The 19,207-nt window shown below is 41.4% G+C and overlaps 1 protein-coding gene across 1 annotated transcript in view; it reads left to right on the top strand.

The window, feature by feature from the left end:
• LRP1B (LDL receptor related protein 1B) overlaps nt 1–19,207 on the top strand; it is a 1,294,122-nt gene that overhangs the window by 356,681 nt on the left and 918,234 nt on the right. The window contains 1 exon segment of the mRNA XM_044303104.1: nt 16,537–16,656. Coding sequence (XP_044159039.1) covers nt 16,537–16,656 — 120 coding nt within the window.

Raw genomic sequence — 19,207 nt, 5'->3', positions numbered from 1 at the left:
GATATAACTGCATTAAAAAAAAAAAATCCTTTAGAGGGAACTACAATGTATCCGAGGCAGCGGACTGAATGTTTTACTCAATCAATAGTGTGGATCGTGAATATTCTAAATCGCTAATTTTTATCGCGAATATCTGCACTTCGAGAATTTGCGAAGATCTAGAATACAGTGCTATATCTTCGTAATCGCAAATATTCTAGATTTTTTTCATCAGTACCCATGATCCCTCACTGCTTCTTGCTTGTGGTCCAATGAGAAGGCTCAAATATCTTTGTCTGAGCTTAGCAATATACCTATCAACCATTAGGAATGTTACCTACCCCTTACTATATAAGAAACTCCCCAGCAGACATTTTCTGATATTTTTTGCAGTTCTGAGAGAGAGAGCAGTGTCATTGCTGTGCTCTGTGCTTTGCTGAGTCATCTGGATCCTTATTTAATTACATGAGTTAGTTAGCTCATATATATAATACAGATAGTTAGTGGGAGATAGTCGGTGTAGGTTATATCCTGATATAGTGTAGCTGATAGGTTCCAGTGCAGGGTGTTAGGTAGTTTGATAGGAATTACTGTACTGTGCATTTTCTCCAGTCTCAGGAAACTTCTAGCAGCTTGAAAAAATTTAGCAAAAGTGAGCTAAGCCTGTATTGCGCGTGCAATACGTGCATATTATATTGCCGATTTTCGCAGTCAAGAAAATAATGACTGGAGATCATGAATTCTAGAATTTGCCAATTTATAGCAATATTAGGCCAAACATTGGCGAAATATTGCGAAAATGAATATTGCCTACACTGCTCATCACTATCAATCAATTCTGCATCCTCAATACATATTACATTCATAATAGCTTTGTATAAGGAGGATCAGACAATATTCTACATTGGAAATATAAATTGCTGTATTTAGCTACATTGCAGCTTTGGCTCCCTAGATCTCAATTCAACAATCTTGCCATTGTTTCTAAGAATGAAAGTAACTGTCCAGCTGGGAACTCTGATAACTTTGTCTTTTCTACTGATCCAAAAATATGTTGGTCTTTACCACCTATTAAATTTTTTATTTTTATTTTTAGGAATATGCATAGATCCTTAGGATTTAAACTCAATGTGTCATCGGTAATGATGAGCGGCAGGGGCAATATTCAAATTTGCAATATTTTACAAATATTTTGTAGAATGTTTGTCATATATTAGCAAATTCGAGAATTCTAAATTATATATATATATATATATATATATTTTTTTTTTATAAATTCTTTATTTTCAAGATTTTTTCATCAAAAAATGAACAAACATTGGTCAAATGACCATAGATCATAGGTATACATTGAGAATGTCACAGATCATGGACACACCATTTAACATGAGGAGGACGCGCTATGTCTAGTCCCTGTCTAATGACTCATGTCACGAGAGAGCCACCGTCTCCTAGATGGCATCAAAGGCAATGAGATGTTTTACAAAGTAAAGCATGACACCTTAGGGAGACAATGGCAGATTAGAACATATACCATTTATATATAACATATGGGAAAGGAGAAAGAGAAAAGAAAGAAAAAGGAGAAAGAGGGGGAAGAAGAGAGGAAGACGGTAAGGAGAGGGGAAAGGGGGGGGGGGAGGGGGGGGACAGGTTGATTAGCCCCGACTCTCATTGCAGTTGAAATGTGAGATGACAAGGTATGTCTGAGAGGTAAGTCCAAGGGAAGATAGCCTCCAGGTTGCATAAGGCCATCTACACCTAATAGCTTCACGTGGAAGCATATATGTCACTTATCCCTACATCCCGATCCATATCCTCCAGGGACACCAAGTTTTCAAGTACTTGTCATGTTTCCTATTGATCCAGCTTGGCATTTCCTCAAAATTACATATTTGGTTCACTTTGGCTATCCACTCGTTCAGTGAGGGGGTCTGGGTGTCTCTCCAGTGGAGAGGAATGATAGACTTGGCCGCTGCTATCAGATGGGTCACCAAGTTATGCTTTGACGGTCTGTAAAGGTCAGAGGGGAGTGAAAAGAGTACCATTTCCATGGTGATCCTTTGGTCGTTGGCCAGGACTTTGTTAATTGTTTTGTTGACGTTTTCCCAGAATAGGACGATCAGAGGGCATGTCCACCAAATATGGGACAGAGACCCCTCCCCATCGCCACATCTCCAGCAAAGCTGATTGGGAGACAGACCACATTTGTGTAAGAACTCTGGGGTTCTATACCATCTGGTGAGGAGCTTGAAATGATTCTCCTGTAGCCGTATACAAGGAGATGGTCCATGTGAGAAGGCCAATAACTTTTTGAGGACCGGATCTGGGAAAACCATGTCAAGCTCTCTCTCCCAGTCTCTAATATATAGAGGTTTTCCAGTCTCACTCTCCGCTCCCACCATGGAGTACAATGCAGAAATTTTCCTCTGTTTACGGAGTGGGGACAGAAGGGTTCTTTCAAACTCTGTCAATTGTCTTGCCGGATCAGACCTCTCTCTCAACTCCCTGCACAATGCACCAATGTAAGCCCTTGTCAGAAAGAAGCTTGGGGAATTTTTTATTCGGTCCGGCAACCTATTCATAATAGATGTTTCTGCGTCTGGAGCTAGCTCCCCTAGTCTGGCTTGGCCTAATGCTGACCACACTTCCTGATGTATGCCCCCATTTTTCCCTAGGAGGTCCGGAATAAGATTTGCAGGCAGGAGAGGGGACGGCTCTGGTGCTAGCTTTTTGCTCAATACTTTCCAAGCTTCTCTTATCCCTTTCAATAGGGGGTCATCCGTCTTGTCCCTGGGATGACTGGGTTCAGTCAACCAAAGGAGCTGTTGGAGCGTAGGCCCTACACTGTGTCGCATAAGATTTGCTACGTCAGGTTGTCTCTGGGGGTCTACTGACTCCAGCCATCTATTTAGCTGTATTGCCTGATAATATCTCAGGACATCTGGGAATCCCAATCCGCCTCTCTGTTTATTCCTAACCAAGAGGTCATGAGCTAGTCTAGGTTTTTTCCCATTCCATAGGAACTTCTGGAAGAGTTTTCTGATCTCTTGAAAGAACGTTTTTGGTAGGTGTATTGGGACTAGTTGCATGACGTAGAGGATCTTGGGAAAGACATAGGCCTTAATCACATTTTTCCTGCCCATCCAAGATAGGTAAGGCAAGTTGTATTTCAATAGAAGCTGTGTTATATCCTTTTTAAGGGGAGCATAGTTGCAATTGAACAGATCGTCCAGATTCCTTGGAATCTTTATTCCTAGATATTTTATTGGGCCCTTGGTCCAGTGGAAAGGGAGGCATTTCTGCAGAGGGGAAGCTTTAGACTCTGAGAGCGAGATGTTCAATATTTCGGACTTAGAGTGGTTTACCTTAAAGTCTGATATTTGGCAAAATATCTCGATCTTTTGGGCTAACTGGTCTAGTCCTTTTTCCGGATTGGTCACCAGGAAGAGAAGGTCCTCTGCAAAAGCAGTGCATTTGAGCTCTCCCCTGTCATGTTTAACTCCTTCAATTTCTCGGGTCTGTCTAACCAGCTGGATAAGTGTCTCTACTACCAGAATAAATAATGAGGGGGACAGCGGACATCCCTGTCTTGTTCCATTGGAAATCTCAAAGACTGGGGATAGTGTTCCATTTTCAGTCTAGCATGCGGTTGTCTATAAAGTGTGAATACTGAGTGTATAAAGGGATCTGGGATGGCAAATCTTTCTAGTGTTAGCCTCATGAAATCCCAGTTGACCCTGTCGAACGCCTTTTCGGCATCAATGCTCAAGAGGGTCAACGGGGATCCCGCGGCCCTGGCTGCCTGGATCGCATGGAAGATCCTGTGCGTGTTATCTCTTCCCTCTCTGCCACGTATGAACCCCGATTGTTCTGAGCCACAAGGTAGCAATTATGTGAATGTGATAATCAATATAACAGTATAACAAAACAATAGCAAAGACAGGTGCACTCTGCGGTCTTACTAAACCCTCAAACTGATTTTAAAATTGAGAGATTAGTCAACATGTCCTATGGTGTATTGCTATATATTCTTGTTTTAGAATATTACGAATATTCGAAAAAACTAAGTTATAGCAATATAGCGAATATTCAAAAAAATCGAATATAGAACAATTTAGCTAGTATAGTGCTATAATCTACTTTGTCTAATAGTTGTAAGTTGAAAAATTTGCAATAAAAATTTGAATCTGAAAATTCGAATTACGAAAATTCGCATATTACACAATCATTACCTTTCAAGTAAAAAAATCGTGAATTTTCGAATATTCGACAAATAATCGAAAAAATATTCGCAAAATATTGCGAATTTGAATATGACCCCTGCCGCTCATCACTAGTCCCTCACAGGTGCCCATTGAAATCAACTAGCTGTCCATATAATGTAGTGGGCCTTCATGTCCTTCGTAGCTGTTCTTCCCTCCCTTATCCAAGGAGATCTTTAAATGTGGGACTACCCTCTATCAACTTTTAACTAATGATTTGCTGGAGTGTTGGGGCAGGAAGGGATAAAGATTAAGGGGGAATTTATCATTGTAGGTGCATTTAAGGTCATTTTTTATATTGGAGTTGCAATGCACACCTGCACCAAACTTATAAAAAAAAAGGTGCACAATAATAATCTGGGTTAAATGCAATGTAGTTACACATATTCTAGTGAATACCTGGTGTGGAGTTGCAACATTTTAGCAGCTTAAAAAAATGTTGCACTTCATAAATGTGACACAAATGTGTTCTATTTGGAAATCTTGGCCTAATTTTCATTCCACATCTATAGGTGATTCTGGAAGGTGCAGTTCTGAAAAAGTTTTTAAATTTTTGCCCGAGTGACCCCCAAAAGATTCAAAACCACTTTTTCAGTAGTAGCAGAAAAACATTTGCTACTTTTTTTAAGCCATAATTCTGTGTGCAGGGCTTGATAAACCTTCCCCATAAAAATGTAAATGTCATCAACAGAAAACTAATTTTAAGAAATTAGCAGAAAGTATAAAATTCCCCCCATATGCCCGGGCCCCCCATATTGAATATACTTACCCCACTCCCCACTCCCTGCGACACTCTTGGTCCCCGAACCGCCGCTGCTGCTTCTCCCTGTGCGCAGATGAAAACATCCAGTTTAGGGGGGGGCAGCCAATGGCAGGCGGGGACGGACACGAGCCTCACTAGCGTCACCCGCGACAACCCCTTTCAGCATATTGGTGTGTTTTTGACCACAGGTGGCTTTTACAGGGGAAGCACAGCCATAAGCTTTACCTCGTACTGTACATGCAGTGCAGCCAAAAATCTAACAATTTGTGGTAAAAAACTGCATCTGGTTTTGCAGTACGGTTCTCAGCCACATGACATGCCACTGCCCCATGGAAGACATGCCTAAATTGCAATGAATTGATGAGGATTGCTATCATATTGAGCACATTAACATTTATTTAATATCTCTAACTATTCCTGTATCTTCTTCTATCTGTTCATTTCCAGCATTCCAGCAAACCATTAGTTAAACTTCCCAGTTTCCCATCTCCATTAAAAAATATGACCTGCAATATATGTATATAACCAAAGGCACAATGGCAAGGCACACATAATTACTTCTAGTCAGTGCAATCCAATTGGCAGTAGTAATTGCTTTCCCCTAGCAGAGACGGCTACACAGCTGCTGTGTATAATTTGTCTGAAGTTTGCCAGAAATCGGGTGTTTTCTGTATACCTACTTGAGAAAAATTGCTTTTAAAGTTGGTTGAAATATATAGCTCTGATCTTAGAGGGACTTCTAAAAAAATGCAGCCAGACGGCTACAGCAATTTCAGCTAAAGTCAACTGTGAGAGTGATTGGTGACCTATAGAAAAGTCTGAGCTTTGCAGCCAATTATAATGGGAGCAGTGTGTGGCATTCATAGGAGGTCGTTAGAGGGGCCTGCAATCAAATCTGAGAGCAGCCATAGATATAAAGAATTCCATTGCACTACCACTCCTAGCATTGCAGAACAATGAAACATTTGGATCTATCTATCTATCTATCTATCTATCTATCTATCTATCTCATATCTATTTATCTATTATCTATATATCTATCTATTTGCCTATCTATCTATTTATCTACCTGTCTGTCTTTCTGCCTGTGAAGGGTGTTTTCTACACCAGGGAAAGAATTCTTCGGTCATCCACCACAGTTGTTTTCCACGGTCTTCCGGGTCCTTTGGTGTTGCTGAGGTCACCGGTGCGTTCCTTCTTTTTAAGAATGTTCCAAACAGTTGTTTTGGCCACGCCTAATGTTTTTGCTATCTCTCTGATGGGTTTGTTGTGTTTTTTCTGCCTAATGACGCGCTTAACTGATAGTGACAGCTCTTCGGATCTCATCTTGAGAGTTGACAGCAACAGATTCCAAATGCAAATAGCAGACTGTAAATAAACTCTGGACCTTTTATCTGCTCATTGTAATTGGGATAATGAGGGAATAACACACACCGGCCATGGAACAGCTGAGAAGCCAATTGTCCCAATACTTTTGGTCCCTTAACAAGTGGGAGGTACATATGCAAACTGTTGTAATTCCTGCACCGTTCACCTGATTTGGATGTAAATCCCGTCAGATTACAGCTGACAGTCTGCAGGTAAAGCACATCTTGTTCCTTTCATTTCAAATCCATTTTGGTGGTGTATGGAGCCAAAAATGTTAGACTTGTGTCGATGTCCCAATATTTACAGACCTGACTGTATCTACAAAATACACAAATTAAGCCATACAAGCTTGGTACCTAACATGACCAAGATAAATATTTACATATTAATAAAATATAACTTTTATTTAAACGTGTGAATATCAATATGAGTATCCTTCTTTCTATATACTTATCTCTAAGTTTATGCGCACCCATATTCAGCGCAGGACCTGCGCACTTTGAAGCATACATCAAACATTGTCTAAGTCCGTGCGCATTCTCAGTGACGGCCAGCACGGCACTTTCTATTTCAAAGTACAAGCGCATCTGCACGGCGCGCAGGACTTCATGAGGGAATTCCCCACCGACACCGCGATTGGTTATGCGGGGCAGTGGAGGATAGATACTCTGTTGCAGTTTTGGGTAACTACAGTATGAATGATAGTAACTCCTTTTCTGAAGCACCTGTCTTTTGACTGCTCACCTGTCAATCTTCTCACAGAGTCTATTTATATTTCGCTAGTGGCGTTCTCCTTCAATTCTGCCCAAAACCCATGAAGAAGCCAGATTAGCTGGCGAAACATGTCTGTGGCAAGGTTTAGGTGTTAGCCATCTGTCTGTCTGTGTCCTTAGATCTGAAAAATACAGCATGTTTGCATATAGAGCATTTATCAATAGGTAGTTTAGGCTCCAATGTGAGTCAATGACTTAATTGGCCACCAGTCCACCGTTTGCAGTACCTTTGTGATTAAGCAGGGAGCGTGCACATCCCTTTTATTAGCAATCAAATACACAGACATCATACATTGGACACAAGGCACGGTCTATTTCTAATACCTTTTTGTTCAGCTTACAATTAATTGAGTTTTAACAAATTTAAATAAACGTTACATTTTATTATTATGTAAACATTTATCTGGGTCAAGGTACCAAGCTTGCATTGTGCATTTTAATATCTGTCTATCTATATCTATCTACCTACCTACCTACCTTATCTTTATCTACTTATTTCTTATGAAACCCACATCTACAAACCCTAGATTTAAGTTGTTACCAGGCTTTTGACCAACTTTCCTTATTAAATTGTGTTTAAATTACTTTACAATAGGAGTGAAACAACAAACACATAATTTCTTGAAGATAACATTACGCGCGATGACAAAAGGCAGAGACCGACTTAATCTGCATGTGAAAACAATTTTTTACAATCTCTTCTCTATAGATACAAATTCAGTAAAATGCTAATTGAGTGTTAAGATGGAGCTATTGAATGCTGGAACGGTGGGTCACCAAATCATCGGATGCATTCATAAAATTACCAGTACCTTTTCTTCTGCAACACAATTGTGGAGAGGAAGTGAAGTAATCAGCCTTGTGTTACATTTGTTACAATGGTAACACAAGGAGCATTTTTTCTTTTCTTTTGTTCTTTCTGTTTTTCAGAGAATCCGTTGACTGTAATGGTTTTCTGAATATCAATGCTCTAATCATAGCTCCTTCTTTAATATGCTCTCTGTTTTGTAAGAGAGAATGTCTCTTGGAAATGATTTTATTTCTGCGGAAGATAAAGTCTATTGAGATACATCCTAATCCTCTCAGTGTATTAATGTACACCTGCTACCTGCGTATAGCAGACGTGACCATAGACTGCATGCTAAGCATAGACATTTTAGATTTATATGAACTTGTGATATTAAATCTGTAGGTATTCCAGGTCTAATGAAATCCTACTGATTTTTTGGGTCTATTGTAGTGTAGAACATTGATTTTTGAGACCTAAGAAATAGAGTGTAATAAGCTTCATGGTTTTCCCTTAGGAACCTAAAACTAATTTTAGACTTTGCTTCAGTGAAGAAGACTTTGATGAGCTCAATTGTTGGAAGGATGACAAGTACAGATAATTGAAATTCCCAAAATTGGTTTTAGGTCCAATTCAGTCAAATTGACTGCTAGATTCTGTTTGGTCCAAATAAATTTTGGTCTAAGTTCGAGATGAGCGAATTTCTCAATAATTTGATTTGGCCGGTTCGCATAATTTTTTGAAAAAATTCAGTTTGATACAAATTTATTTCAAGAGAATTGCATTAAAAAACATTTTTCCTAGCTGCAGAGAGCCTTTATAGTGGTGTAGAACACTGTGCCTTGCAGTAACACGCATAGGGAGTCTGCTGTGGTAGTGAAACAATACTGTGAGTCGGTATGACATGCAGATGACAGGCATCGCTCTTAGAATCACTGCACACTTCACTTATTTGGGCAGTTACGGGGGCTAAAACTGACCAAATAACTCAAGTGTGAACTCAGCCTTACAGGTCAATGTTAGTGTCAAGAATAAGCGCACTCCTTTTACAGCGTCGTCAGCTGATTCCAAATAGATGTCTACAGAACTTGCTCTATTAAATGCTTATACAAGTAGAGCCCCCCGACAGAGTGGAGAGGGTGTCAGCAGTAAGTTTGTGTTGACGTCACTGATTATTTTTCCCTTCCTCTGATCAGTCAGAACAATAACCCCAAAAAACGTATCCTGTCTGTGCAGCATCTGCCTTCACTCGGTCAGCATTTGTTCAGTAATCCATCAGTATTGCTAAAGCAAAAAAAAACAAAAAACGAGTGGATCCAAAAAAGGAGATGACACGTGAATGGAATATTTGCATGTCTTCTGTGTTTTGTACCCAGTCCTGCTTTTGGCTACCAAATCATAAGCCAATTCTGATGCAAAATAGGGACCATGTCATGGAGGCCTTACAGCTGTTAAGTAGACAGGATCAGTTGTGCTTCTCATTTTTCCTTCCTTCTGAAAGATCAGAAGGGTCAAATAAATGATGATGTCAGCCAGGCCGAAAGGCAAGATAGTGTCCCAGTTATGAAGAAGGGAGGGTGGGAGCATAATGAGAAGCCCACAGAGTCTACCTATCACATAGTTTTGAGTTGGAAGCAGCATGACGAGATCACAGAGTTGCCCAATGACAGAGTCTGGAGGTAACAGCAGCATCAGGAGGAGGCCACAGAGTGGCAGAATGACAGTGTGGAGATGGCAGCAGCAGCATCAGGAGGCCAGAGAGTGGCAAGGTGACATAGTGTTGAGGTAGTGGCAGCATCAGGAGGCCACAAATCGGCACAATGACAGTGTGGAGTGGCACAATGACAGTGTGGAGATGGCAGCAGCAGCATCAGGAGGCCAGAGAGTGGCATAGTGTTGAGGTAGCGGCAGCATCAGGACAACACAGAGTGGCAAGGTGACATAGTGTGGAGGTGGCAGCAGCATCAAGAGACCCCAGAGTGGCAAGGTGACATAGTGGAAGTGGCAGCAGAATCAGAAGACCACAGAGTAGCAGGTGACATAGTGTGGAGGTGGCAGCAGCATCAGGAGACCACAGAGTGGCAAGATAAATTTGTGTGGAGGTGGCGGCAGCATCAAGATACCACAGAGTGACCTGGTGACAGAGTGGGGAGGTGGGTAGAAATACCAGTACTAGCAATATCAGTACCTAAGATGGTGGGTGAGAGAAGGAGCACTTGGCATCAGATGTGTGGCATCAGGCAGGTGACAGCATCAGAATAGTAGATGAGGCAGGTAGCCAGATAAAACCGGTCTCTTTTGTCAATGTGTTGGTGTGGCACCGTGGATGATCTAGTCTTATGCATCAGGCATTGGTGGGTGGAAATCCTTGCTGATCCATGCCTGATTCACCTTGACAAAGGTCAGTCTCTCCACATTTTGGGTGGACAGGAAAGTTCTTCTTGGGGTAACTATTCCCCCGCCACACTAAACACCCGCTCTGGTGCCACACTACTGGCCGGGCAGCACAGCTTTTCCAGGGAATACTCTGCCAGTTGCGGCCACAAATCCAGTTTGGCTGCCCAGTAGTCCAGGGGATCTTCAATGTGGGGTGGCAGGGTGCTGTCCAAGTATGCCACCAGCTGCTGGTTCAGGTCCTGCTCCAGGTCTAGCTGCTACTGCTGGTGAATAGTTTAGTCACTAGGCGGGTGAAGAAAGATGCTCATCAGCGACTCTAGACTCAAGTTGCTGCTGATGGAGCTGGAACTGCTCTGACCCCCCCCCCCCCCCAAGGTCAGACCTGCGAGAGGATGGATAATAGCGCAGATAGGCAGCTGCCAACTCACTACATAGGATGTCTCTATAGTAGTTCCGTTTGCCCTTTCTCTCGGGTGTGAAAAAGATCCCCATTTTGGACCGGTAGTGAGGGTCCAACAAGTTGGAGAGCCAGAAGTCATGCTGACAATTTGGCTGTCACTACGCAAGCAAGTGAGCATGCATCGGGCTATTTTTGAAAGTGACTCAGAGGGACTCCCTGCCTCCATCACCACTGCATACTGCCACTGTGTGTCTGGGTCCTCTGCCTCATCTTCCTCATCGCCCTGTAGCTTCTCTGGCTGCTCCTGCTCCTCCTCTCCTGTCACCTATGTGTAAAAACTACCCATTTCTCTACACATTGCTTGTTCTCCAATGACCTCCTCCAGTTTAGCCCCCACAGGGCTCATGTGGCTGTGAGATCTAGGCACCATTTCTCCAGTCCCCTAACCAGCCAGATTTACCAGCATCTGTTCCAGTACATGAAGCAGTGGAGTGACGTTGTTCATCCTGTAGTCATGGCAACTGACAAATAACGAGGCCTCCTCAAAGGGCCTGAGCAAATGGCAGGTGTCACGCATGAGCTGCCACTGGCTGACATCAAAGTCCAACAGGGGAGTACTCCTGACTGATTGGATCATTAAAAATCATTTATGACCTCTCTCTGTTCGTATAGTTAGTCCAACATACGGAGGGTGGAATTTTAAAGAGAGAAAACGTCACATATCAGCCTATGTTGGGGGATGCCGTTCTGCCACTGCAGCTTAAGGAGGGTGTGCTTTGAGGTGTACAAATAGCTGAAGTGCATGCAAAGTTTCCTGGCCATTTTTAGGATGTATTGCAGATGCATAGAAGACTTCAGGAACCACTTGACAACCAGATTAAACATGTGTGCCATGCAGGGTGCATGCCTCAGCCCTCCTTGACGCAGTCCCGACACCATGTTCTTCCAGTTATTGGTCACCGTGGTTCCGATTTTGAGTTGTCACAGAGAAAGCCAGGATTCAATTTCTTGATAAAGGACACAGAGCAGTTCCTCCCCTGTGTGACTCCATTCGTCCAGGCAAACGAGGTGCAGAACAGTGTGACACCACCGTGCCCTGCACATGTGTTATGCTGGAGGGGCACTGTAAATTTTCCCTGCAGTGGAGGCTGAGGACACAGTGGAAGATGAGAAGGCAGAGGCAGACATTGTCGCAGGACCAAAAGCGTGAGAACGTGGAGGCGGAAGCGGCGACATCTAGCCAAGTTGCTGGTGTGGCTGCGCAGAAACCACATTCACCCAGTGGACCATAAAGGACATGTATTGTCTCTGACTGTAGGTACAGCTCCACATGTCGGCGCTGCCATGCACATTTGCAGACACACCGACAGGCTAAAGGACTAGCCTATCTTATAACACTATCAGAGAGAAAGGAGATGGGTGGCATAGAGAACACTCAGAAACAAGAGCTTTGTACTGTTGGATCTATGTAAGATTCAGAGCATCTAGCTAGGTGAAGGACTAATGCAGACTCCACAGCATCAAAATTGTAAAAAAAAAAATTAGGAAGACTGTTGCTTCATTTTGCCTTTAGTAAACAAATTAGCAATAAAAAATAAGTGCCCAGCAGGGTAGATTAAATGAATATTTGTGCTAAAGGTGACATACTTCAACAGTGCTAGTGTTGCTCGCAAATATTCTAATCGCAAATTGTTATCGCGAATATCGGCACTTCGAGAATTTGCAAAGATGTAGAATATAGTGCTGTATATTCGTAATGAAGAATATTCTAGATTTTTTTCATCAATAGCCTCACTTCTTGCTTGTGGGCCAATGAGAAGGTTGCAATATCTTTTTCTAAGCTTAGCAACATCCCTAGAAACCAATAGGAAAGCTGCCTACCCATTACTATATAAGAACCTCCCCAGCAGCCACTTTCAGCTGTTTTTTTTGCAGTTCTGTGAGAGAGAGAGCAGTGACATTGCTGTGCTCTGTGCTTTGCGAGTCAATTACAGTAGTTAGTTAGTTAGCTGATATATATAATACAGATAGTTAGTGGGAGATAGTCAGTGTAGGTTAGATGGTGATATAGTGTAGCTGATAGGTCCCAGTGCAGGGTGTTAGGTAGTGTGATAGGAATTACTGTTTCTCTGCTGTCCATACATACATGCTACAGACACAGTGCTGTGATGTCACAACAATAGTGCACCAATCAGTAATATCTACTCAGACCTGATAAAATGGGAAGTTGCACATATTGCGCCAAAAATATGTGCATCATTAGTGCCGATTTTCACAATCGCGAATATATAGGAGCACAGTGCTGTAATGTAAAATTACTTACACTGATCAGGAGTCACGAACGTTGCTGCCAACCATCTTCTCCAGTCTCAGGAAACTTCTAGCAGCTTGAAAAATGTAGCAAAAGTGACCCACGCCGGTATATGTGCCATTTTTTGCAATCAAGAATATAATGACTGGAGATCACGAATTAGCAAATTTGCAAATTTATGGCGAATATTAGGCCAAAATTTTGTGAAATATCGCAAATTCAAATATTGCCCATGCTGCTCATCACTAAGCAGTGCCATGCTGATTTAGTTTTATGAGACCCAAAGTTATGCAACTTAGAGTTGAAGTGACCACCAGCAAGGCAGGCATTCGATGACTATCTAAGAAAGGTCTTGCATCATGACAGTTAGACATTGAATGTCTTTGAGCACTTTCATATGACCGTCTCAGCTGCTACTAGTCTATGTAAACTGGCTGCATGCATGATTGCGTTGATGCATTATGACTATCCAGCTGTGTTCATAGAGAAAGGTGTTTCCATTGGGGAGCCCCCTCTGATTGGTAAGGGATCGGGGGACTCTTAATTTTGTTTGGGCTTGTCAAAGATGGAAAGATCTTCTGATTCTACCTTTGAATCAGATACAAAGCTTGTCACTTATGTATAAATGAGTGAAATTGCACTGACTGAAACCTTCCTCTTCAGTTCAGGAATATCATGAGGGAACAGTACTGCCATATCTAATTAAAGCGTCCTTTGTTATGTAGCCGAAAAATTACAAATACCTTGTCCAAATCTCTTCTGTTAATTTATTGCAAGGTAATTTATTTTTACACAGATTGTTTTATTTATTTTTTTTATCTTAGAGGATTAAATCCAACCAGAGACATCATTTCAGCTTTAAAGATCTTACATTTCCTGCCTCAGGCAAAACAATTTGTATCTTGCGTACCTCTATTTACCGTCACTTTGCCAAGGATTATTATAACACTTTTATTTATATTGATCTTTTATTAAACGTCTCGATCTCCATCTCATTGTAAGAATCTGTCTCTAAATAAAATTCTATTGATTTAAGAGATGTGGCAGTAATGGATGAAATCTGCAAAGACTCGTCTTTCAATGTGATTTGATTCTTGATGTTGAGTGTAGAGATCTTACCTGGAATGTGCAGGAAAATGAATTACGAGACATGAAACAATGCATTAGTGGATATTAAATTTGTATTTCAAATTCATATTTCTAGTTTACTCTCTAGAATTTTTGCTACAGGGTTGTATGAGGTTAGGAAAAAAAGGATTTTTTTTTACAAAACCAACAACATTCTTGCACATTGGCTGAGTAAATACAATACCAGACACAGGCCATGGACAAACAGACACAGTTTTTGAGAAACAAAACATATTTCATCACATTGGCTTTGTGAAATCAGAGTTGAAATAATAGAGTAGGCTTATTAACAAACATAGATACATCTGACAAGGCTTAGACTTTGTCCACATCTTCCTATTTGCATGTGCTTCACATATATACCTGAAAACTGTTGATTGACTTGCTAGACACAAGGTTCCATACCCCGGGCATATGCCAAAAAAGTGCAATTTTAACATACGTCATACTGCTATGAGTCAGCATACTTTTCTTTTTATGTTTGGGAAGTAGTAGCCAAGGGATACAGTAAAAAACATATGCCTTCATTGGATGATGAAAAGTAGATGTAAAGGTTGGCATACACATAAGATAAATGTCACTCAAACTCTCTGATTTGGGCCAGACCGGCCAACCATCTCATATGTATGGACATTTCTTCATTCTTGCCCGATGACAGATGCCATTGAAAGAAGTATCGGGCATGCTGATCCTCTTATTTATTTTTTTATTAAAGGGGTTGTGTCTCTTCACCAAGTGGCACTTACTAATGTATTGTGATTGCCCAAATTGCTTCCTATGCTGCCTAGACTCATTTTTCCATCACATTATACACTGCTTCTTTCCACCCTACAATCCATCAGAGGTGGCCGTGCTTCCACACTATAGGAAAAAGCACTAGCCTATGTGCGCTCCCACAGTCCCCGCCACCAGAAAGACGGGTGTTTTTCCCTATTGTGTGAAGGCACGACCATCACTGATGGATTGCAGGGTGGTCGTGACCATGGAAACGAGTAGTGTATAATATGATGGAAAAATGAATCCAGCCAGCAAAGGAAGCAATATGGATAATAACAATACATTAGTAAGTGCCTTGTATTAACTTCCTCTACATAATAAATTGTGTTTGTTGAAGTGTGATAATCCCTTTAAGGAGAGATAAGTCATCGTCAGAGGTGTCTACAGAGGTAGGGGACGGGAGAAATACCTAGTCTTCAGCCAACTCTTATCTAAAGTGTATGTCCAACTTAATTCTGGTACAACCGGGAGTAGACATTAAGATAGTGGACTCCAACCTATGGCTTTCCAGCTTTTGGCTGTCTGGGCTTGCTGAGAGATATAGTTTTGCAACCTCTAGAGAGCTACGGGATGGAGAGCACTGCATTAAGGTCATATGTTTAAAAATAAAGCCACCGGGATTATGATTCCAAACTTGCAATAAACAGGTTAATTCCATCTTCTTCTAGTCTGAGCATGATATTTGGGCAGAACTACAAACTGCAGCTTGTAAGAGGAATGAAACTGATGCAGATGTCACGGCAACCTCACCACTTATCTGCCCACGGATGTATTGTTAAAACTTTATAATACTACTATCCGAATAGTGTTACTCTTGCAATTGCTATATATGAAAAAATAGACAAAACTTTAGTAAAATGAAGAACAGGTCCTCTATATCTGATCATTGGGAGTCCTGGTATCTACTCCTATTAGCTGCTTGAAGAGACCTCTTTATAGTGTACCAATAACCCTGTCTTACATTGTATAGTGGCTGTGCTTGATATTGCAGCTCAGTACCATTCACTTAAATGGTCATTTGACCAATAGACAGTATGTAAAAGACTAAGAAAGAGTCCCCAGTGCTAACAGTTCTAACAGTTGATTGATGGGGATATTGATAGTTAGATCCCTGCAGATCAGATATTGATGACCAGTCCTGAAAATAGGTCAACAATGTCTACAGATGGAGCCTTTTCTAACTTGACTGTGATATTAGGTCACAAAAGCCATTGAAAAAGTCAAACAAACGTTTATTGCAAAAGTTTTAAGTGCCCACGTAAGAATTTCTATATTGGTAAGTCCTAGAAAACCACTTAATAAAAAAAAAACTAAAAACATATATTTTATAAAACTTTTAAAACACACACAATTGGAATTCTCCAAATTTGCAACAGCCCATACAATAACGTTAAAATGTTCTATAAAGCAAATGATCAGGGCTGTAGCGAGTAAAGTGCTGGTGGGGCATATGTTCTGGTGCTAGATGGCGAGGGCTGCTGACAAGCCACTTGGGAAAAATAAAAGATGTGCTTTCCTTAAAAGAGTTCACTTAAGAAGATATCCCTAGGACTCTGATATCTGACTTTTCTTAACTATTTTCTTTCAGATCTGCAAACAGCATGTCACAAAAAGAGCTGCCAATACCGATGTGGAATCAGCAGAAACAGCACCCAGTGTTACTGCCGGGATGGCTATGAATTAGCAGCAGACAGGAGGAGCTGTGTAGGTAAGAGACCACTCATATATTGCCTTGTTCTGTTAGATGCAAGCATGCCGTGGCATTGAATTGCCTGAAATTACATCACCAGATGCCATAAATCTGCAGAGTGGGCTACCTTGGCATTCCATGCATGCTTTAGGGAGAATTCAGCCTGATTATTTCCATAGCTTTGATGCGGGCATGACTATTTATGATGACTGCAATAGCTGTCCAGAGAGGAAAAAACAGCACTCTGCATGGTCTGCACTGAAATCTAACACCTTGGTATCAGTGCACATAAAATGCCTTCATTGATTTTACAGCTTTTATAAATAGCTGCATAACTGGCGCACAGCAGAAGAAGAGCGATTGCACATTTTTATTTTTGGCCTTATATTTGTATATCTATCTATCTATCTATCGAATCCTAAACTGACTTTACCAGTCTTGTTTTCTATCAGTATATAATTCTTGGTACTAGCTGGGTTCCTCACCTATCACACACACAGCAGACATTTTTAGTTGGCTTTGTAAACACAAAGAAATGGCTACAAAATCCCTAGATAGGGGGCAGAAGAGGCATCCCTCAAGTATCACAAGTAGATCCGCATGTTCTGCTATTTGTCATGTCTGTAGCTGACAAAAATTACTATATACAATGATATTGTTTGGACCTGTTCACAATTGCATCATGGTTCAGGTCTTCTAATGTAAACCATCATACACTCCCTTATACATCATTTGACTGAATTACAATGGGGACTGATGTGGCATTGAGTGAACATCTTGAGTTATGGTTCGAATCAGATTCAAAAATGTAAAAACAAAAATTGAATTATCTCCAAATGGCTTCTACACAAAAAAATGGGCCTGAAAATTGATGTATGATACTACTAGGTCTCCTAGGACTCAGATTTTTTATTTTTTTATTAAAAAATTATGTATTTTTGCTCTTTCTCGCCTCTTCTCTCCATAAGTTCTTGAACGCAATCATAGCAATAGCAAATAGTCTCAGACTGACACTGACCTACATAGCTATGGGTAAACACATGGTTGATGTTGTTAACATGTTAAAGACCACACAACATTGTGGCACACAGTGTTATGGGACAAAAGCCAGTGGCTTGCTGGGACCAAGCGTCCAAAAAGTATACCTCAATGGGGGAAGAACACTGCCCCTGTTTACACACACACACATTTTAATGTCAGATGAACAAGTGGATTACTCTGCACAAGCATTCAAAAATGATGACTTAGTGGGGGCAGAATGTCTGTCCTTATTTATGCTTGGACAATTGTTAAGTATCAGAAGAAACTGTGACTTTTCTGAAGTTGAACAAGCCTTGAAAAATTATCCCTTTTATTTGGACGCAGCAGCAGTACAATATGGGTGCGGAAAGAATATAATCTGTAGGGGTAATATGGCAGCAATAGTAGTGCCAGCAGTAGAAGAACAGCATGGACCAGAATAGGAAGTAAGTAGATATACATATGTTGGGGTAGTAGTAGCAATAATGAGTGTGTAACAGTAACGGTAGTGGCAGTAGAGGAATTAGCAGAAGGGAGTAGCAGCTGTAGCAGTGGCAGAGAAGCAGCAGCCATTCGGTATGCAGCATGATGGTAGGCAGTCAGACAGTGGCAGTGGCATGATGTGGCACCATCACCAATGGCAGATCTATGTAGGTGTGTGAAAATCCTCATGGATCCATGCCTCGATCATTTTGACAAAAAAGTGACGTTTTGTACACTGGTGGAGGACAAGTTTGTCTGTTTTGGTGTGACAATGCCACCTGCCATGCTGGAAACTGTCTCTGAGATGGCACTGGAGGCTTTACAAGTCAGTACAGCCACTGCTCCAATCTGGCTGCTAAAAATCCATGGGATCAGGGAACATGGTATGCGTAGAGAAAGGTTAGAGTCCAGGTAGTACTGAACCTGGGATTTTATGCAGTGCTTCTCCAAACCTGGTGTGGCACATGGGAAAACTGCTCCATCATGTTGATACTGAACTGTCTGCTGCTGCTTCTACTGTTTGTGACAGTGGAGACAATTGGATTTGAGTGACTTGGAGTGGTCAGAGAGTAGCCTCCTGGTCAGACATGTCAACAGCAGGCGTCTGCTCGACGAAAACTGTGGCGAGCTGCATACACAGTGTTTCCTGGTAATTAAGCAATTTGGCTTCCCCGTCGACAACAGGAAAACATTACCTCATTTTACTTTGATAGCAAAGGTCTAAAAGCATGTCTATCCAGTAATCATGAGATTGCTTGATGGTAAGGCTATGCCCGTCATTATGTAGGCAAGCAAGCATACAGCTTGCCATTCTGGCACGAATGCTCAAGAACCCAGTTCATTCCGGCTTGGGCAACCACTGAGATGATTTCTTATCAGGGTGACAGAGTGGCCAACAAGATGTGTAAGCTGTTTGTCTTCTGCCATCCCTTTTTACATCAGCCTGAGCATCTGTTCAATGATAAATATCAGGGGGATAACATTGTTGATGCTGCAGTGGTCCCTACTGACAAATCTGTTTACTTCTTCAAAGGACCTAAGTACATGTCGCTCTTTTCTGATGAGC

The sequence above is a fragment of the Bufo gargarizans genome, chromosome 8 (genome assembly GCF_014858855.1).
Source record: "Bufo gargarizans isolate SCDJY-AF-19 chromosome 8, ASM1485885v1, whole genome shotgun sequence".
Classification (NCBI taxonomy): Eukaryota; Metazoa; Chordata; class Amphibia; order Anura; family Bufonidae; genus Bufo; species Bufo gargarizans.
This window is presented reverse-complemented; position numbering and strand designations above follow the sequence as displayed.